The sequence below is a fragment of the Astyanax mexicanus genome, chromosome 7 (genome assembly GCF_023375975.1).
Source record: "Astyanax mexicanus isolate ESR-SI-001 chromosome 7, AstMex3_surface, whole genome shotgun sequence".
Classification (NCBI taxonomy): Eukaryota; Metazoa; Chordata; class Actinopteri; order Characiformes; family Acestrorhamphidae; genus Astyanax; species Astyanax mexicanus.
This window is the reverse complement of record NC_064414.1, coordinates 37,756,241-37,779,156: the sequence shown is the minus strand read 5'-3', so window position 1 is coordinate 37,779,156 and position 22,916 is coordinate 37,756,241. Positions and strand designations below refer to the sequence as shown.

The 22,916-nt window shown below is 35.9% G+C and overlaps 1 protein-coding gene across 4 annotated transcripts; it reads left to right on the top strand.

Moving 5' to 3' along the window:
* Nucleotides 1-220: 220 nt before the first annotated feature.
* Nucleotides 221-12,850, top strand: si:dkey-51a16.9 (RING finger protein 122). Of its 4 annotated transcripts, none has more exons than XM_015606622.3 (7): nucleotides 223-672; nucleotides 1,127-1,484; nucleotides 8,881-9,031; nucleotides 9,281-9,323; nucleotides 9,429-9,470; nucleotides 9,664-9,746; nucleotides 11,533-12,850. In XM_015606622.3, exons 2-7 carry the CDS (start codon nucleotides 1,460-1,462, stop codon nucleotides 11,651-11,653), a joined length of 465 nt encoding a protein of 154 aa, XP_015462108.2. In that variant the 5' UTR covers nucleotides 223-672; nucleotides 1,127-1,459; the 3' UTR covers nucleotides 11,654-12,850. The 4 variants fall into 4 exon arrangements, with proteins under 4 accessions (XP_015462109.2, XP_049337565.1, XP_015462108.2 ...); XM_049481607.1 differs by having other exon boundaries at nucleotides 223-687; XM_015606623.3 differs by lacking the exon at nucleotides 1,127-1,484 and having other exon boundaries at nucleotides 221-672.
* Nucleotides 12,851-22,916: the final 10,066 nt, after the last annotated feature.

Here is a 22,916-nt window from a genome sequence, read left to right as displayed (position 1 = left end):
CCTGCCAGCCTGCCTGCCTGCCTGCCTGACCGCTGTCACCTCTTAATAGCCTGCAGCTGGAGAGGGGTAGGAGGGCAAGAAAGCATGAGCTGGAGTGTGGAGTGGGGGGGGGGTTGTGGAGAGAGAAAGAGAGAGAGAAAAATGGGGAGGGGGAGTGAAAGAAGGGAGGGAGGGAGAGAGAGAGGAGGAGGCGGGTGAAAGGAGAGCTGTGATGCAGGCAGGCAGCAAATCACATGAGCAGAGATATGTTTACAAACTGAGCAGGAGAGGAGTGCTCGGCACCATTATGAGAGGAAGACTGGGTGAGCAGAGGAGCTGAAGGAGCTGAAGAAGACACACAGAGACAGGGTGGACCCTTTCTTCTTCACAAGGCGGTCATTTTGTTCCCTGTCTGTCCTCTCCTTTTTGATTTTTTGGAGGGGAGAGAGACACAGAGCCTTGAGAGACTGAGAGAAAGAGAGAGAGAGAGCAGGACAGATGGTGAAGAGGAGACAGAGCCATCACCAGCACAATGCCACCCACAGCCTGAAGAAGAGCTACATTCACAGCTCCATTCACCCACAGACTGCTCTCAGTCTGACTGCACTCAGCCTCTCAGCTCTTCTCCTTTCCCGCTTTGTTGCTGAAGGGTGAACGCAATGAGAAGACCATTCTAAAGGACAAGAAGAGCAGGTGGGCTTCAAAAAGGTGGGACAAGGAAGAAGGAGAAAGGTGGCACAGAGTCTAGGGTGAACCTGGGGTGTTTATGTTTTGGCAGCAGACAGACAATGGCAGACATTGAGCAGGGCAAGTGAGGCAAGTGAGCAAGTCCATGACCTATATATTTATATACATACATATATACATGTTTTAAGCTGTTGTAATTGTATTGCAAATTCTTTTGCAATGACAAGAAGAATTCTACATTGCCAATAACTATAATAATAATAGTAATAATGACCTTCTAATAATACAGTCTAACCTGTTGTAAGGAACCTTTAAAAGAAGCTTCTTGACTTTGTACCAAAATTTGGACTTTTTGCGAGTTTAAAGGATGACTCCGCACCAGAGAAATAAAGAAAGTCAAAGCAACGCATGAATTATTAGATGCATTTTTCCATTAATGGAGTTTTTGGTATCTCGACAGGAGCACTCAACATTTTGACGCCTGTGCCAACTCTCAAGTGGACAATGAGTGACTTGTGTTTGTGAGTGTTTCAAGCAAGACAACAAACCCCTCCTACTTCCACACAAACAGCGCTCCAAACAGTCTAGGTTCTAAGGAATGTGGTGGGTGCTCCCAATGTGTTAACCCAAGGCTGCTGTGAAGATTTCTTTGACTGTGGTGTCGTTGTTGTAGGAGTTTCACGAAGACAAAGCCCTGATTATATAGATTTAATATCTTTGTAATCCGTCAAAACACAGACTCTGCCTCTCCCGTTTCACTGGATATTCTTGGAGGAGCCTGTCGCTTTGTTTCATGAACCCTCTCCAGTGGTGTAACGGTAAGTATGAATGAATCATATATCACATAGCAACCTCCTCTAAATACCCGACACGCACCACGCCAGCTCCACTGATTCAGCTGTTAACTTGCTTGTTATGCCAGCCACTATATATAGGCGCTCTTCCGTAAAACATGTGTTATTCACAGCCTACCCAGCCTTCTCCATGGCTTTCCATCAATGATTCACTAACATCCTCCTAAGATTACACATGTCCCTGGCCTAACCCAAACAAGTGAAAGCCTTTTGCCTTTCTCCTGGCAGCAGACACAATCAACTGCATGAATTGAATGGAAGCTCCTTGGCAGACTATGACCCCTTGGTGTCAGCTGCCATTGTTTTATTTTTCCCCCCAAATGCTGCTTCCTATACAGGTTGTCGAGGCCCACAAACCTCACCAACCACAAACCAGCAGCTTGCATTGGAAGTGCCCCATGCCCTTGCCCCCACCCCCATTCCCCCTACTATTAGACAGAGCAGATGGTGGTGGCTTCATGGCAACGGGGGCTGAGGCTGCAGCCACTTGTGTTTGCCTTTGTGCACGGACAATTGGCCATGCTTCACCCAGGCTCTGCCAACTGTGCTACCTTCCTCACTGTGTGTCTGTCTCTTTCTCTTTTTTCTCTGTTTGTCTCCTCCCCAGCGCCCTTTTACCTCACTCCTTTGTCTCAAGCCCTTATTATTAGGCTAAACCTTTTGCCTAAGAGTTTCTCATCATTGCTGTCATAACAAATCTTTGTTTCTTCAAAATGACAAATTTACAGGAAAAAGAAAAATGTAGTCATAACTAAGGTTTGTTAAAAGGCCAAATTTCTGTGTTTTGGTGAATGAATGCATTAAATGCTCCAAAAGAAAAACAGAGACAGTGGTAATATTAAAAATCCAGCCTAATAGTTGATACTAGAAAGGGTTCTTCAAGTGATTTCATAGAAGAATTGCTGTTTTCTCCATAGAAATAAAACATGTGTTGGTATGAAAGTGATACTAAGTGGCATTAAGTACACCAGGATCCTCCAATGGCATACAATGGATTTACATTGTACACAAAATTAATTCAATGGAAAGACAAATATTTATGTTGCAAATAAGAATGGATTATTCAAAATAAGAAAAAAGGCCATAACTTACCATATTGTTGAAACTAGCACATATAAATAGCTAGCTTTTCTGGTGTAAGTGAAGCACTATATACTCATTATACACAATGTACCCATTTATTATTATTTTCTTTGCATGTTATTTGTTCTTGTAAGCAAGGTGTCACTATATTAGGTCTGTTAGACAGCATTGTTTTTGGATATATGTTCCTAAAAATACCAATTTCCACTATAAATTTGTATTTATCTCAGGAGGAATTATGAAATATGATATAAAATGTAAAATGCAATTTAGAAATTTCATTCTTTTTTTTCTTTTTTTTTTTTTTTACAAATGGGCTTCTAACAGTCGTCTAAGGCATGGCTCAAAAGAACCCTTTTTACCACCTTATATACAGTATAACAGCAATAGAATATAGAGTAAATTAATGTTCAGGATTATACAGACAACCAAACAGGTCATAACAGTCCATGGAGTCAAGTATGAGTAGGGGATGGCCTTGGAATGCCCACTGCTGTATACATTGTGAAGTGTTATCTAGTGATGAGTGATGTTGCCATTCCTAAGTATGCTAAGTATGCTTATGGCAAGACGATGTGAATTATTGGAGTTGGAACGAGCCCTGATAGTGTAACATTTAACATTTCCCACAGTGGACAGTGCAGTGGGTGATAATGATTGTGACCGGTTGTGTCGTGCTAGAATTTGAGTTTTTAGTGTGGACAGAGAAGCAGAGCAGAAATCAATCAACATGTTCCACAGTTTTTTTGCTATGCTATTATTTCCTGTGCCATGACTTTTGGCCCACCTGTATATAGCCACTGCATCATTGTGTTGTTGTAAACTTGGAAATATTCTTCAAAAACTTCTTCAAATAGTGTTTACATCTGTTACCATAAACATTCAAACATAATAATCTAATCTAAACCATTTGAACAAGAATTCAGCTAAGAAAGGCTATTTTTAGCCAGCATATCTATCCAGTCACTGAATGTGGAACTGGGGAATGCTAAAACTTTGTTGAGTTCATTCTTGGCATTCTGCTGAACCTGCCAAGAGTGCTCAAGCCCAGTTTACTAGAGAACATGTGCCTCTTCCAGCAGAGAATAACAGAACGTCTAACCACATAACTCTGTCTCTATTAAAGCAGACAAATGAATCAATACAGTGAGGATAGTCAGGAGGAGCTCACAACACATAATAGAGAATATTGTGTAGAGTGTAAAGCATGGTAGTGGAGAAGCATTGTTTTGAGGACAAAGACAGGGCCACAACTTTGCCCTATACAGTAAATTCCTTCTCATTTAGTAGTTAATGTGAGCGGTTTTATGACACAAGTACTGTACAGTAGGAGTCAGACAGCGCTGCAGAGATTTCATCCTGTCTGCCTCCTTTATGTGGAGGATTTCTATTCTGTCTTTGTCTCACCCACATGCAGAATGCATGAGAGATGTCCGTGTCATTATATTCAGAGATAAACAGCTGACGATGGCACTTTCGATGGAGTTTTGAGGTTAAATAATGGGAGGGCATTCACTGTAACAGTGAATTGGCAATTGAACCTAAGCCATTTAATTGGTTTTATATAACTCAGATAAACACTTTGGATGAAACAATGCAAAACAAAAGTAATAGGATAAAATGGGCCTGACACAATATAATTTTGGGCCATATATTTTTAAATATGTAATAAATAAAACTACTGTTTTTAAACAATGTGAACATGCACGCTTATTTACATTTATGGGCTTTTCTTGCTAATAAAATCACAGTGGACAAAACTAAGGTTAGTAAATATTCTCAAGGTAATGTCCATATATTATACAAAAATATAATGATATGTTAAAAATACTTCAAATAAAGTTTTTCTCTGCTCTACCACTGCTTTAATAAATTCTGATTGATTACTAATAATAATTATTGACTCTTTAGAGAGGGCATTACTATTTTTAAATAAAAAAAAAGAATAAAGGATACAATCAAAGAACATAGTACAAGACCAACAGACTAAAGCACCCAGTGCAGACAATAAATACAGACAATAAATACTTAGACATGATGAGAGAAATGTTGGATAAAGTGTCAGATGAAAAAACTGAACTTTATTTGTTAGGAGACATAAATATTGACTGGCTATCAGTGTCTTGCCCACTTAAAAAGAAATGGTTAAATGCATTAAATACCTGTCACATAAAGCAAATTGTAAATGAGCCAACAAGAACGGTTATAAATAGAGCAGCCAAAAAAACATCAACATGTATTGATCATATTTATACAAATTCAAAAAATCTCTGTTCTGAAGCCGTGTCTGTGCCAGTGGGCTGCAGTGATCATAACATGGTGGCAATAACAAGAAAAACCAAAGTGCCAAAAACTGCACCAATAGTTATCTTAAAAAGGTCATATAGAAAGTTTAACATAGAAAACTTATTGAGGATGTGAAAAATATATGCTGGAGTGAGGTATACAAACAGCAACACCCAGACAAAGCTCTGAATATATTTATGAATTTGTTTATGCCGGTGGTTGAAAAGCATGCACCACTAAAAAAATCTACAGTAAAAAAATGTAAAGCGGCATGGATGGATGAAGAGTTAAAAAATAAAATAGTCCAAAGAGACAAGCTGCTGTGTGGTCAAATGCATCAAAAAAACATCTAATGAAATTACAGATAATACAGAACAAAGCAGCAAGATTAGTGTTACGCTGCCCATACAGAACTAACTTAAACACAATGCACAATAAACTTGAATGGTTAACTGTTGAAGACAGATGGAAATCAAGCCTGGTGAGATTCATAAAGAATACACAAGATCAACAACATCCAGTGGATTTTTATCATCAATTAGAGCAAGTAATAGAGAGAGAAACCAATACCACAAGATATTCAACCAAACATTATTTCAGATTACCAATAGCTAAAACTAACTATATGTGTAAAACAGTAATTTATAGAGCTATTAAAGAGTGGAATTATTTACCAGAATCATTGACTAAAACTGATAGCAAAACACATTTTAAAAAACAAGTGAAAAAACATTATCTAACTAATATTAAAGACAGTAAATCCTAACAATTAAATTGAACAGTGGAGGTTGTGCAAGGGAAAATCAGGATTGAATAGAGGTGATGAGGTGTCCAGGACACACTAGATTATTATTTCTTTGTTTGTTAGTTTTTTGTGTAACTTTTATGTGTAGTTAATATTCACTTTTTATGTATATATATGGAAATGTGAACATTCTTTTGAACATGTTTATATTATTTGGCAATTGTTTGTATCTTTTTCTGTCGGACCCCAGGAAGAGTAGCAGCTATTGCGATAGCAGCTAATGGGGATCCAAATAAAACAAATAAAACAAATAAAGCAGCACTGCATGATTAGTACTTCTTGCTCTGAGGTACCAACTACCATTGGGAAGCATAGTTCACACTTAAAGTCACCACTAAAAAGCACAACACACTTTTCTGGACAAGATATATTCTGGACTGAGAGTTAGAGAACAGTCATTGAAAGGAAAAGAAGCATGTTGACTGAAGCTGTAAAGTAATATTACAGGATTTAACACAAATATGACTTGGCCAACACCGCATTACACAGTTCTTACAAGCATTGTCCAAGTACAAGTACAAGTTACAAGTACAATGGTGCAGTTAGCTGCACATTGAGCCTGATGCATCAATCACACTGATGCTATTCTTCTAATTACAAGAGAGTGGATCACATTGATTCTAATGAATTTTATATTTTTTAAGTAAAAAAGCTGCATAAAGCTACTTTAATGTTGGGAAAAGGTCTTTCGCTTGTAAGCGCATAAAATTACTGTTTAGGTTCAACTGTTGAAACACTTTGAATTTCCCAAACCTAAAATATTTAAATTTTATTCTACATGATTTTTTTTAGCTCAAATAGACCAATAATAATGAGGTAAAATCCTTTTACTTAGTAAATTGTCTCCTTTAAAGTAAGTTTTTTATGACAGCAGCTGCAACTATTTAATGACTGTTAAAGATTTATATATAAGCATTAAATGCATAACCTAAGCAAATAAATGGCTGTAAATCTCCCAAAACCAGATCTGCCAAAGTCAGAAAAATATGATGAATGTGGAATGTGTTTTGTTACTAATGCTGCAGGCCAATATTTAAAACAGGAAAGGCTGATATACAGTCTCAACTATTCACTCTCCAGAAGTTTGGCTCGTTACCAAAAATGACAGTCCGGAAGGAAAACCCCATAACTTCTTCTTAGGTCTGCTGTTTCTAAACAGCACCTTCGCAAGGCTGTTGAGACCAAAGCATTTGATGCCACAGTGGCACCCCTCTCTTGTTTTTCAGTTTGAGTAGATGTATTACAGTGAAAAGTTCATGCAACTCAATGCAGTCTGACAGCGAGTGCAGTGTTACGGCAATATGAGAAACATGAGGATGCTGCGCAGCCACACTGAATGCAATATGCATGTTAGGGCCACAGTGCACTGTACACATGAGAGTCATAGTGCTGTGTGTTCTGCCAGGGGCCTCGTAACAGTGAATGTCATCCACCCACTTAGCTGGGAAAAGCTCATTTGTGATTTATAAATGCTCAGTATGAAAACAATACCAATGTGACTTGCCAGAGTCTTGGACACTTTGGCATTGTCAGAGTTCAGGTGAGATAAAGCTTTGATCAGCGAGACAGTAAGAATTATCTAATACCTAATATTTAATTAATATTTTAGCAAGTCAAACATCCCACCTAATCTTTTACAAGCTTGACCTTTTTGAAAAGGATTTCAGAGCACTTTAATGAAAAATAATCAAATTCAGTAAAAATGTACAGTACCAGTCAAAGGTTTGGACAAATCTTCTCAATCAATGTTTTTATTTTTTTTCCATATATAGTAAATTAATACTGAAGTCTTCCAGACTGAGGAATCATGTAGTATCTTAAAAGTGTTAGACCAAAATACCAATACTGTTTATTTGGGGTGCTGTTAACTTGCGGTTTCTGAGGCTGGTAACTGATAAACTTATCCTGTGCAACATGGGAAACTCTTGGTCTTCCTTTTCTGGGGTGACCCTGATGAGAGCCAGTTTCATCATAACTGTTATGATAGCAATTCCACTTGAGGGTACTTTCAAAGTTGGGTTTAACTGACTATTTAATTCAAGTAATGTTTTTCTTTATTTACTTGAGTAGTTATTGCCACAATGTGGATTAGAACATTATTTAAATAGATCTATGATATATACACAACTTTACAACTGATGCCATCAAACAACACATTAACTAGGCAAAAAAAATCAAGTATTTAACTCTTGACAAGTTCAGCACAGTTGTTAACTGAAAGACAGAAAGCAGACTGAGAAAATACCAAGATGTTCAAAGTTGTCTAAAATATAAATATGAACAATCTAAAATATAAAACACATTTTGCTTTTTTACACTGCATTTGACTGGTAGTGTATTTGTATAGCAGCGCTATACAACAGATGTTGTCTCTAAACAGCAAAAAAAAAAAAAAAAAAAGACACATAAAATAATAAGCATAGAGTGGCGAGTAAAAACACCCTCAAACTTGGAGGAAGAAACTAACTGGTTCAAACTGCTACAAATTACTGATAAGTCATTATACCATTACATACACCTTTGGTTGTATTTAGGTGTACTGATATAATAGTGGTTAATGGTTAATAAAAAAAGTAATGATTAGGTTAATGATAAATAATAATATTAATAGTTCATATAGTCCATATAAACAGGGACAGAGGATTGGAACTAGTTTGAGGCAGTAACAGAGGATGGACAGTGGACAGTAGGTATGAAGCCTTGACCTTGATGGTCAAATTCCCATCAGTGTTAAAACAGTATTGAATGTTTTGAAAAGAGGGATCCCAGATAAACACTGCTCTGGTTGGTGTGTTTGTTTCCTGATATCTAACGGGTAATCAGATTTAATAACAGAAATAGCAGTGCTGAAAGCAGTTATGATGATTTTTTCAGAATCTAATGTTTAATTATGATTTTCAGTTCATTTTGAAGCACAAAGAGATAACATGTCAATTTTGATTGACTGAGGTGTAACATGTACTCTGAGAACTGCTCTTTAGTATGTTCAGGAACAGAATTTCAGAAACATGATGCACGTTTTGGCACAGTGCCATTGCCTTCAGGTTTTAGGATTCTGGCCTATTGTGTTGTATGTGTATTCGCATTAATTAAATGATTGTCCTTGAAGAACTAAACTGCATTTAAGCTGGAATGCAGTGTGGATCTGGATCTGTTATAATGTCTCTTGTGTTTGTATCCTTGCAGGATGTCTGTGTGACCTGGGACTGCAGATTTCAGACTGCAAGATGAGCACCGACACCACATACCGCCTTCCGCTCAATGTCTACGTCATTATCCTTGGGATTGGCCTCTTCATCTTCATGTTGAGCATGATCTTCTGCTGTTACTTGTTTAGGTAATACCGTTAAATACTGTACAGTGCTAAGTCAAAATCAGATTTTGATTGAACTGAATTACAACTTTCCAGTTTGGACACTCTTTGTGTGTAGCATGGAGACAGGAATAATCAATGAACTGCTGGTATTTGTGGTATAATCATTAATGTTAATGAATGCAGATGTCTGACTCATGAAGGGATTTGTTTTTGAGTCAGAATTTTATAGACGTAATTATTTTTATTAAAATGTTCTGTATTTATTCACAGCCTGAGACGGCAGGGCACACGGGAGCAGTATGGATATAATGAGGTACATTTTCATTCAATTACATTTCTTTTTTTTTCTGTTCATTATTTTTTTTTCAGTGAGCTGCTTCTGTATCACTCTCCTGTTTTTATTCTGTTCTTGTTGCAGGTGGTTCTAAAGGGAGCAGGGAAGAAGCTAAGCCTGCTTGGAGTAAGTCATCTTAACAAACACTCATCAGAAAGCTTTAGGAAATGAGGAGCCGTTAAAGAAACTGCAACTATGTTTTTTATGCTGTTATGAAACACTGAGATGAACTGAATTACACTTCAAATGATATTTAAACTGTAGTAAAAGCAGAATATATGAAATCTTGTTCTTTCTGTTCGTGTCTCTCCCCCTGCAGCAGACCTGTGCAGTTTGCCTAGAGGAATTCAGGAGCAGGGATGAGCTTGGTGTGTGTCCCTGCTCTCATGCCTTCCATAAAAAGTAAGATCATTTTTAGACAAACAACATACTTTTATATTGTAATGTGTTCCCTGGTGAAACCATAGGAAAAACTAAGACAAACAAGTTGATATCATCTACTTTAGAGGTACCATTACCCATACTTATTATATTATTTATTATTATTATTATTATTATTATTATTATTATTATTATTATTATTATTATTATTATTATTATTATATCATATTTATATTATATATTACCCATACCAATTTTATCACATTTACAGAGGTGGACTAATGTATTAGCTAATGTGTTAGGAGTCTTGCCCATGGACTCCTGACTGGTGTAGTGCAGCATAGTCCTCCAGGCCAGGAATTGAACCCCAGTCTCCCACATGATGTGGTAGATCACTGGTAGGGAGTAGGGTAATCCACTGCACCACACCAACCACAAATATTCTGATTAGAAAAATAAATAAAAAGTAGAAAAAAAGTAATTGACATTTAATACACAGGTACAAGTATACAAGTATGTATTCCCAAATCTACTTGAATAAAAAAAAGTTGAAGCTTAGCTCAGTTTCATTTCACACAAACCGCAGCTTTCACAGGTTCAGATGTCAATAAGTGTCTAATTAAAAACTGATACTGTCTAATTAAAATGAACATGTCTGTTTTAAAAATGTTATAAGTAATTTCCCTTTGGGATCATTAAAGTATCTACCTACCTACCTAAAGTTCTTAAATGTAAGTTTTTTTACTTTGTTTCTTGCCATCTAGTTATGTCACATAAGCAGGCTGAAAAAAAAGTTACTGAAATGCAAAACAGCTGCTGAACCATTTGTGGCGTTTTTCACTGCATTTGTATGAAAATAAAGGAGTTGGCTTTAAGCATGGCTTGAAGTCATACACTGTGTTGTGAGAATAGCGATATTAAGAAGATAACTGTCAGTATTTTTAAACTGTAGATCTACCTACAGAACTGTAAATCATCACAGAACTGACAAAATACCAAAATAAAGATCTCGTAATATCCCTGCAGTTCCCTAAGGATAACAGTGAGATCAGACTAAAAGAAAGATGAAAGTTTAGCATAACCCAAAAGAAAGAAATATTCTACTTCTATTTCCTTTTAGTGCTGTTTAAGGTCCAAAGTGAGATTTAAGTAACTGTCCACTACTTCTGAAATTCAGCTCCTTAAAAAGAAACAGATCCCTGTCGGGATCTCTTCTGAATATGATTCATATAAGACATTTCAGAACTATTTGAGCAATTGATCAGTGCAGACGGAGACATTTGTGTCCAAAACCTGCTTTATTTCTTCTCAGACAAAGATAAGAAAAGACAATATTCTTTTAAAGTATCCTTGATCCTTGATCAAATACATTATCTCTCACTGGAAGCAGAGAGAACCAAACTGAAGCTCTTTTATTTTGGATCACTACAAGAAGAACCAGTTTACTGGGAAAACAACTATGTTTGAGTTAATTGATCTAAAAGTGTTTAATTGGGGTTGCCAAGCTTTAGTCTCATTTCAAATTAGTCTCACCTTAGTCTTATTTCTTTTCTATTTTTTTTTAGGAAAAACATCTCTGACAACGTTTATCTATAAATGAAATGCCAGTAAGAACACAAATACGTCTTCTGAGACATCACAATTTAAGCAATATAAACATGTGTGAAAATGCAACAGAATTAAAAAAGAAGGATTTAATGTAGTTTTTGGCAATTTCTGTTCATCTATTATATATTCTGGTGTTTTCAATTGGGGTAAAAAGAAAGAATTTCTATCTTACTCTCTCTCTCTGTCTCTGTGTGTTCAGGTGTTTGGTGAAGTGGCTGGAAATCCGAAGTGTCTGCCCCATGTGTAATAAACCCATCTGCAGGCTCCAGCCTGACCCCCCGCAGGGGGCCGAAGGGCCGCAGAACCCCCTGGAGGTATGAAAGAAGAGGCTGGTGTCAGTAAAGAGGAACAGGAGGCTCTCACTGTGTGGAACAGGCTCAGTTTCATTTGAGAACAATGTTTAAAAACACACACAGTGTCACTTGACGTCATGTAGCCCACTCCCATATCCAACTGGCTCACTTTCTACTACTGAGCTTTACCATGGACACTGTAATGTCTTGAAGTTCTGATTCAGTGCACTATGCATTTGGCCTTAAAAGAAGGTGGTTATATTGATGCCCTCGACAAGAGAAAGAGAGAAAGAGAGTTAGAAGAGAGTATCACAGAACTTGGATGCAATGAGTAGACACTGCACAGTATATATGCACACTAATGCCATCAGAATGGTGGGGGAAATTATATTAATACAGATCGATAAATAGCCTTTTTGATGAATAGCCTCTTCATCAAAAAACTGTTGCACCCAGAAGGAATTAACTGACAAGAATGAAATGAGATGAGTCAGACCGTCGGACAAGTCCTGGTCTTGTCTTGGTGGAGACAACCAATGAATACTATTTGTTCTCAGACTTCACGTGTTCAGAATGACTAGTGTCATGGCGTGGGGTGCAAATTTGTACAATGCCGGGTCACCTTTGGTCTTCCTTACAAATACTTTGGTAGACCTACTGTAGGTTACATTAATAAGGTCCTGCAAGCAGAGGCACACTTCAGTGCGCTATTCCAACAGGACAATGCTTATCCACACACTGCCAGTTGCATTGCCAAGCCTGTCCCTAATTGAACATGTGTGGGATGCTATTGGACACGTTATCAAACTCCACCCATACCACTCCTTACCCTTTATCTTCCTTCTGAACAGCATTGCAATCTGATACTTCCTTCTGGGTGCAACTATTTTTGCAACCGTTTCTCTGGCGATGAGTGTATTAAGTGTCAGAATGGAGCATTTTTGTGTCCAAAGCCTGGTCTTGGAGCTTGATGATTATGGGAGGGTTTCCTCTTGCCAAAATGATTTCAGACACAGTTAAATCAATACGATTATAAATAAATCAATGGATCACAGAGGAATTTAACATTTTTAAATGCCTGCCAGCACAGCCCTCTCAGCGCTCCCAGCTCTCCCAGCACGCCCAGACCAGATTTGGGTGAATTGGAGATAATGGGTAATCTTTAAGTTATTTTGAAATTGTTATTTTATATTGTACAGACCTCTTAATAAAGTGTAACATTAATGTGACGTCTCAAAGTTTATTGTGTATTAATTATTTGTTTTATAGACTAAAATAAAAAGTCGGTTTTGATTTACATTACAACAGTCTTGCGTATAAGACATAGGGCTTGTATGTTGTTTGTTTTGCAATTCAGATCACGATGATGTCATGTACAACTCGACTTACATTTATGTTCATCAGGGCGCGCGCCACTCCCACTGAGCTGTGCTCTTATGTAAGGCTGAATTACATATCCAACAAAAGGTCTTTTCATGCCCAAACCCAACAAATTCCAGTGGCACTGCTCGCTATTCTACATGGCTACAAATGCTTGCTATCTGTGTTAATGGGCTGGTCTTGTGACTGTCGTCAACAGTGCATTCCACCGCATTTATGCTAGCGAGGGCTCTGTACGCCTGCCTGAGTGATGCAGTCTCTTGACAAAACATTCAGGGCCGCTGCTAAGGTTTTGGAGGCCCTAAGCATAACTGGTCAGGGAGGCCCCCCCCCCCTTTAACTGCTATTTACATGTTTATTAAATGATAACAATACTTACCACCACATGCTTTCGCAGGTTTGATGTGGAAGTTTTGAAAGCTGACAGCTCTGTCTGGTGGGGCACTTTTTTTTTAATTCAGACAATTGTTTTTTTCCCCCAGCAATTTATTTTTTTACTCATTAACGGGGAGTTTTCCAATGTGGCAAAGTAAATTACTTGAGTCAAAACTGCTTTAAAAATTACAAATTACTCATAAAATCTACTCAGTTACAGTAACTTGAGTACAGTAACTTTAAATGTAATTCATTACTTTCCACCTCTGTACAATATACATAAAAATATCGGGACACCTGCTTATTCTGAAATCCAAAGTATTAAAATAGTTTGGTTTGTTTGTTAAAGTATTTCTACTGTCTTTAGTATCTTAGTTTCTTAGTGAAGGCTTTCTGCTAGATTTTGAAGCATTGCAGTAAGGATTTGATTGCATACAGTGACAAGAGCATTAGTAAGGTCATGGTGTTGGATGATCACCACTCCAACCAACACATCCCCAATTCCTCAACTAACCAACTAACAGATCCCAAAAATATTGGATTAAACATCATCATTTTAGAAATCACAGTTATACTGCTTCATAGCTCAATGCAGTTTTTTCTATTTTACCACTTTAGCCCACACCTGGGATTTGGCATGATCTCAATAGGTTTGTGTTCATCTGCTCCAGAGAGGCCTGTTCTACTGGCGATACAGACACTAGACAAACTGTGTATGCATCTGTGTCAACAGTGGGTGCCAATATAAAATACATAGAGTATATTTGCACTGTAAACATTTCTATAAAGTATACAGTAGTTTTTCAGCAGTAACAGAACTATATATCTAGCTGTACATATTTGCATATATTCAGTGTACAATAATCAAACAGGAACTACTGTGTATAATGAAAAACTATAGTAAATATGACATACAATCATCAAAAATACAAACTGAGAAAGTTGGTTAGGTTGCCACAACTTTACTGCATAAAGCTAAAGGCAAACCACGTGCATTTAAAGGAGCACTGACCCTGAAAGAATGTAGATATTGTAGTTATACAGATATAACAGTAACATAATTACCAATCTAAATCTTATATACACCACAAAATAATCACTTGATATACTGTATCATGCATTTAAACTGTAGATAGATGGGTAGGACAATATGTAGGCAGGTAGGTAGGTAGATAGGTAGGTAGGCAAGTAGATAGGTAGTTAGGTAAGTAGATAGGTAGGTAGGTAGGCAAGTAGATAGGTAGGTAGGCAAGTAGATTGGTAGATAGTTAGGTAGGTAAGAAGATAGGTAGGTAAGTAAGTAGGTAGGTAGGTAGATAGGTAGGTAGATTAGTAGGTGGGTAGATCGTTAGGTAGATAAGTAGGTAGGGAGGTAGGTAAGTAGACAGATAGATAGATAGATAGATAGATAGATAGATAGATAGATAGATAGATAGATAGATAGATAGATAGATAGATAGATAGATAGAAATATAACTAAATATATCTAAATATTACATACAGTATCTCCTTGTTAGTTATTGTAGAGGTTTTGGTTCTGGTTATGTTGCTGTAAATTTTACTATACATTTTATAGTTCACATCATCTTTGAGGTAAACTTATTTTCACTCACAGCAGTTTGGGTTTCATGTGAACATGGAACATTTAACAGTTACATTGAGTTAGAATTTAATTTAATTTTCCCCTGAGGCTAATTTTCAGTAATTACATGCTCATGATCTAACAGACCAAAAGCAGAATTACAGAAAAACGCACTTGGAAACGACATTGTTGTTGGCTTGTTGCATTCTTACACACTGACTTAGTGTCAGTTTGGATGAGATTACTGCAGATAAGAGCTTGATTATCTCGCTAAAAAAATGCCAGTTTTGGAATACTTTATTTTTATCGTCCTTTTCAGTGATTTTGAATTGCAGCCTTTTTCAAATGTTCTAGCAGGTAACAGCATTTTCTTTCTGAATATTAATTACATTTTAGGTGTGAGCACTGAAGATATGTGGTTTTAAAGTCATGTATGTGCATTCATGGGGCGCAGAGTGGTCCAGTGGTCACTATGATCGGGCGATCGCTGGTTCGAGTCCAGGTCATGCAGCTTGCCATCAGCTGCCGGAGTCCTGAGAGAACATAATTGACCTTGCTCTCTCTAGGTGGGTAGATGAAACTCTTTCCCCTCATCACTTGTAGGGTGATGTTGATCAGCACAAGGCGTCAGGCTGATGTATCAGAACCGAGTCGCTGGCTTTACCCCAAGTGTGCTGTGATGCTACTTGGCAATGCTGCATCAGCAGCAGTTGGAAATGATTCGGTGGGTGACTTCACATGTCTTAGAGGAGGCTGTGGCTAGTCCTCCTTGTGTTGTGGCATCAATTTTGATGGTGGATATGCAGGTGAGTAGCAGCTGAAAGGGTGTGAGCTAAACCGGGAGAAAATGGGGAAAACATTTAAATAAATAAATTAAAAAATGTATGTTCCTGAACATTAGGATCCCAACTTTTTTCACTTGTATAATAAGGTTTGTGATGATAATGATGACTAGTTTTGAGCACTGCTTACTTAGGTGCACTAAATTATGGCGACCATGTCAAAATCTTACTTGGTTAAAAATGTGGCCACAAAAACATACATGTAAACATACTGAAAGATGTGTAATGTTAATGATAACAGTAAAACACAATATTGTAGCGTGGAAGAAGAAGGAAGACCCGTGAGACTCATGCTGAATGTTCAACAGCTCCTTTATTGAACCAGCTTGCCACTTACTTACAGCCTTTAACAAGACTAGGAGAGCTAAAACCATTACCCACAGAGCTCAACTAGCCCAAAGGCCACCAACCCAGCTGTGTGTCTCCCAGATGGCAGATCCAGAGTGGTGCCCACCCTCTCTGCATAACCCCTCCCAAGGGAGATGCCCCACCCCTGTCATCCTCGCACACAGGAGAACAGAAACATGCCTGCAGGCAGCCACACACACAACCCAGAGCCGCCACAATATACTGAACGTCAACTAAGAATTCAGGCTATTAAACAGTGTTTTCCTTGGAGATGGAAAAGTAGAGAAGCTGCAGAGTGAGCTGTGAGAAGTGATGCATGGTGAGAGATGAGGCATCGTAAGATGATGCTGTGATTTGTTGAAGCAAGCTGAAACTCATCCCAGCTATGTAACAACTTACTGAACAGAATTTAGAGAGATAGAGAGAAGACACAATTACAGCAGTGTGCATCAGGGGGCTTTCCCTTATCTTCCCTCGCTGTGGAACATTGTGAACCTTATGAAACTTTATGTGGAAACATATATACCCACAGTGCATACCATCAAGTTATATTATTACAGTTTAATCACACTTACCACGATTATGATGGTTAACACAGAGGACATATGTTAAAAAAAATGGAAATCACCAAGACAATTTCTTTAAGCTGCTACCTCTCCTGAATAGTCCAGTCTAACTCCAGTCTAAATTTGTTTAATTTGTATGATATTCCGTATTAAAATATATAAAGCCATGCATTCCCCCTGCTGTACAGATCCCTCTACTACAGCTTCAGAATAACTCCAAAACTCCCAGCCCCATCTACTGGGTTGAAAAGGAACTAGCAAATGTAAGTGAAAAAGAAGGGGCTAGGCAGGAATATGATTTAAAGGAGAAAATGTATTAGTATTTTGTATTTGGCACACATTAAAAAAGAAACAAAAGCACCAATAAATATCACTAATAATAGGACCGTAATAGGTGAGTTAAGAAATTACAAATAACAAAATAATAGCCTCTTGTCATCTAAATCAAATGTATCTAATGCATTTTATTAATGTAAATTTAATTAATTAATCAATTAAAAAATGTAATAACAAAAAATAAATAAATTAATTAAATCAAACAATTCTGTGTTGTTCTTCTGTTTTCTTCTAATCACACAGTTAACTGACAGTTAAATCGACACATACATTGTTTATCCCTACTGCGGGGCATATTAGTAACTTTATTGAAAACTGCTTACTTTTCACTATATTGGTTATTTTAATTAAAAACTACAGTTCAAGAATATACTTAATTGATTCCCTGCCTGAGTTTGTAAGTTTGCCCACTGACAAAGACATGAACAGTCTATAATTATAAGAGTAGGTTCATTTTAACAGTGAGAGATAGAATATTTAAAATAAAGTCCAGAAAATCCAGAATCCAGAACTCTTTATTGTTGGTAGGGGATCAAATACTTTTTTATCTCGGCATAATGCAAATCAATGTATATCATTTATACAATATAATTTACTGGATTTTATTTTTGATATTCTATAATATCTATTACTGTTAAAATTAACCTACCCATAAAATTATATTAGAGAAAATATGATATGAATTAGATATGAATAAAATTTTTCTAAAGTCTTTCTTGCTCAGTTAGTGCGGATACATAAATAGAATAAATAGAATGATAGAGAATGCAAAGACTTACACACTGAGAAAATAAGAATTTAAAAATGTAAAAGCTGCTGATAATAAAATACGTCAGTTTAGAGATTTAAGCAGTACACCCCGTTCTCCTGTAGGCGGCGACATTTAACATTCAGAAAACAACGAAGTAAAAAAACTGTGAAAAGAGAGTTTTGTGTTTTTATGAGAGTTTTGCAGTTAGAAAGGCTGTAAGGCTGGTGGACACTCCCTGCTTTGAGGAGATGTAACAGACTTCATTATCAAAATCTTAATTTTATGATTTGTTTTAGAATGCAAACAGACGCACAACAGTATGTAAATAGAGACCGCAGTGAGATGCGGATGCACTGACCCAACGAATGTCTATCAATTTATTTATTTATACAGTACCAGTCAGAAGTTGGATTTCTTTCTATCTTTTTTTTCTTTCTTTTTTTCTCCTTTATTCTTCATAGTTTGGATGACTTTAGTATTAATCTACAATGCAGACAATTTTAAAATAATGAAAAAACACTGAATTTAAGGTGAATCAAAACTGGTACTGTAGGCACATTTCTAATTTTTAAAAATAAATCTGACGATTTCAAAATAAAAGTCATGTAAGCTTAATTTAAAACACGTAGCTATGGAGGAAATAATATTATCTCTATACAGCCAATAATTAAGCTACTTTAAATTCTATTTTTAAATTCCTGTGCAAGACACCAACAAGCAGCAATACATAAAAATTAATAAAATAATAGAAAAATTCTGTAAGGGAAATAATTATGGTTTATATAATTGCCATAAGATGATGTAATATAATATAGTTTAGCTCCAGGAAAAGGTGTTCCTAATGTGTTTGCTTTCCTAAGAAATTACCCATGTAATGGATTTTTGGTGATTGTTAAATGGTTGTATTCTACCTAACATTAAGCCAAAATGTGGCTTCTTGTTTAAGTTTATTAATGTCTATTATTGTCTTTTCTAAAATCTGTACTATAAATAGTGTAAAGAGAAAAATCTCATAGACCCATATTTTATTCTCAATAGAACATATCAGAGATTAAGAAAAGTTGTGAGGCAGCAAGAAAAAGCTGGAAAAATAAGTGAAATGAAAAATAATAGGAAATGTAGGAAATCCTTATATCCCGGTGAAAGGTTTTGGAGTCTTTTACCTTTAGAATAAACAAATATTGTTTTAGTAACAAAAACACATAATTTCTGTATTAATAAAATGCTTACTTGCAGATTAAGTATATAATTATTCTTCATTTGAAATCTTGGTGCGCCTCAAAATAACACTACTCCTACTAAGAGTTTATAACTTATATTATAAAGGTTTATAAATGAGTTTGTTAATATAATTAAATAGGTTATAAGTGCTCTAAAAAGCATTAATAACCAGGAAAGACTTTGAGACAACCTTTGTATCAATACCTTACAATCATGAAGATGCCAGCAGGCATTCTGATAATGTCAAGGTAAATAATAGCATAGAATAGCATGTTAGTTTAATATTTTTAATATTTTAAATATGTAAAGTAAATGGACACCACACAATTATTATTAATTAAATAATTAATCTGGACAGTGTAGTTGTTAAATCTATTAACAAATATGGAAATATGCCAGTTTTATTGCTGAGTGATGGAAAAGACAAATTATGAGTATCTGGTTTGACAGTATAAATGAATGTAGGATCACTATTTGTAAAATATCAGGTCACTATTGCCCTTTCTCTTTTTTGTTTAACTGGTTATTAATTATTTAAAAAATATTTACAATCCAATTAATTACCAGCAATAAATGTCTTTATAAACCATTTACAAATCCTTTATCTGTTCAAGTTGAATTGTCCATTTGATTAAGTTATACCATGTCTCAAGTTAAACTTAGTGTTATTATTTCTGTATGAAAAGGGTTACAGTTGGGAAGCATGAGTTCATTAGCTAATTAAGCATACTAATCACACCAGCCAGGAGAAAAAATGCTCAAACAGGCATGAAATTGCATTCACCTTGTGTGACCTAATTACATCCACCAGCACCGTCTCACCAGATGCCACTTTCCAGGCTGTTTTTATGTCAAATAAATTCAGAGCTCAGTGTTTTCATTTAACGCTTCACATCTCTTTCAGTGACCTCATTGGTCAGAATGTATTTATCTATTAGCCCAACCTGTCATTCGGCAGTAGATGTCTATTATGTCCTATACTGGCATGTAATTTAATTTTATTTCATTCTCATTTATTTTTTCTATGATCTGTTTAAATCAGTGTATTAGGTGTGCAATACCCAACTAATAATGTGTTATTAGAAAGAGCCAGGCACAGAGCTTTTGGTTCTCTGGGGTGGTTTTAGGAACTACTGGCATCTCATAAAGGACTGCATATTATTACATAAATGTAAAATACTAGTATATTACACACACAAGTGTATAAGAGTAAGTGATTCTTTTCTAGACACCCTTATACAAGCCAATGATAGTACACATTTTTACTATTCAAATTCTTTTAATAATTAATTTTTTAAAATAAATTAGTGTGAACAATAATTCAAAGTTTCTGTACTTAAAAAAAAAACAAATTTCTCCAAAATGTCAAGAAAAAAACTTCTTAACATAATAAAATATAATCTAATATTTTTCTAAAAGTAATGTTGGTGCATTTATACTGGCCCATTCATTCTGAAATGTTAACGCAATTTAAAAGAGCAGCTTTTAGGTTCACATTATGTAAAAAAATAGAGGTACAAGGTTTTGCTACAATGATATCCTCTTGTTGAATGTAAAAAACTAATCCATCAAACTGTAAAGTAATCGGTTCTTTATGTGCCATATTTTTGGGGATGGATTTTGTAGATATTAATCCTTTAAACCTTTTAAAAGTCATAAGTGAAAATGATTATATATTTATTAAGTTAATCAGATTTTGTGGTGTCCCACTGGGTTCTATTTTAGGGTCTATGAAAGTATGATTTATGACAGTAATGAATTCCGGACTTACACACAGGCCTTAAGATGTTAAGGCAATACCCTGTTAAGATGATTAAGGATGCTTATCATTCCTCCATGACATCAACTAGTGAAAATCAGATTTGCTAAATCCTGCCTGAGGATATTACACAGATAATAGATCCTCTCACTTTCCTTTTTTAAGAGATTTAAGTCCATTTCCGTAACACTAATCTCTGCACACATGGCATGATAATGTGCAGAACCCTACCAAACGCACAGACTCTCGCCTGCTCCTGACATATGGCTTTTCCTGGAGAGAGGGTAACCACAAGCTCCAGACAAGCTCATCATGTGACTGAGGTAGAACCAGGCTGTTGAACATGTCTGGGCCAGGCTTTTTGGGCTGGACATGGAGCAGCTGGCCAACCATGGCAATCTGCAATCAATGAATCACACTGGTACATGGGGTTTATATGCCTAATTGAACAGCACAATTACTTGTCCGGTGCAAAACGACCAGACAGCACAAGCTTCAATGGTCTGACCTGTTAGTAATGGCTCAACTGGGACATTAATTATTTAAAGATATGGGAGATGTAAGATTTATGAGTCTGCCTGTAGGTTACAGAAGTACTGTCAATTAAGAGTAAGTTCAACACTAAAGAAATATGGGTAAGTTAGAAAAACAAGCTGAATTATATTATTAAAGAACATTTAATATAGTAAACACATACAATAATTGTATTTCTTTAGTTTTGGCATAATAATTGTATTCTGATTTTATTTTATAATAAATGTTTTTTTAACTGTTTTAACTTAATTTACACTGAAAGTTAAGAAATTATTTTGCCTTTTTTGATGCAACGTTCTTCCATGCCCTTGACAATATATACATATTATTTTTTATACAATGTTAAGAACAATTGCCAGATTTACATTATGTAAAAAAATAAAAAACAAACCAAAAAAATCACGTTTTTGTCTGATAGTGGCAATATATAATGTACAATGCACAAAAAAGATTACATCTAAAGTGGTGTAATGTCTTATTGCCAACAATAGATATCATCACCCTCTGTGGCTTTGGAAGGAGTAAAACACAATGTTTCAGGGTTTCGTTTTTTTCAGCGTCACTTCTGTCTGTACTCACTCTTAACATATGACAAAAACAGACAACTAGGAAGATATCTGTCTGCTTTAATCTGTCTGAGACACCAAAATCAATTATTTATTACCTGTACAGCTCTACCCCTGTGGGAGACAGCGACAAATGCATGCCATTCATCTGTCTGTAGCATACAATTGCGCAAAAAGATAGACTGAGAAGTATCTTCAAATTAGTAATGTTGCAGGAAATCTTTTTTTTTTCATCTTTCAGAGAACATTGAGAAGTAAAAAAAATAATTATAAGTATTTGTGGAGCATTCATTCAGCTACTAGGTTCAAATGATGCAAAAAATAAATTAAAACATAAATAAAATAACAACAATGGAAGATGCCATCGATCACAATAATGTGTAAATTTTTAACAGTATTAATGTTCTTATTTTGATTATTATATGCATATCTTTACTGTCTAAAATATCATCTTATTAACTTGCTGTTTGAAAAAACAAAATTCAATTCATTTTGGAGCATTTCTATTAGTTCATTTATAATGAAAATTTGACACAATGTAAAAAAAATGACTAAGATTCACATTATGTTAAAATGTGCAAAATGTTTATGTTTAAAATGTGTGATGTTATATGACACTGACAGTATATAATATCTGTATATATGATTTCAATTTTATTGTCAAAGTTATTGTGTTTTACATGTGTTTTAAATCATCAGACCATCAAATTAATTGAGACTTATGGTGCTGTGTGGCATCATTCTGGGTATAATTTCATAACTGACACAATTTTGCTTGTATGGTGTTCTGAATCTAATCGAATGGATGTTCATGATGCTTATAGATTCAATCAAGTTGTCTTTTCTGTTATTGACCCCCCTAGTGAGTTAAAGTGCTCGGGCCAGATGGTAAGTTTACTGCATTTGTAATGCACGCTTTTCAGGGGAGCCTAATGCTGATAGCCCTGCCAAAGTTAATTGGAATGTCATTAAAGTTTGAGTGAGTGGGGTGGAGTGGGGTGGGTGAGGGTGGGTTGTGTACATTTTTGCT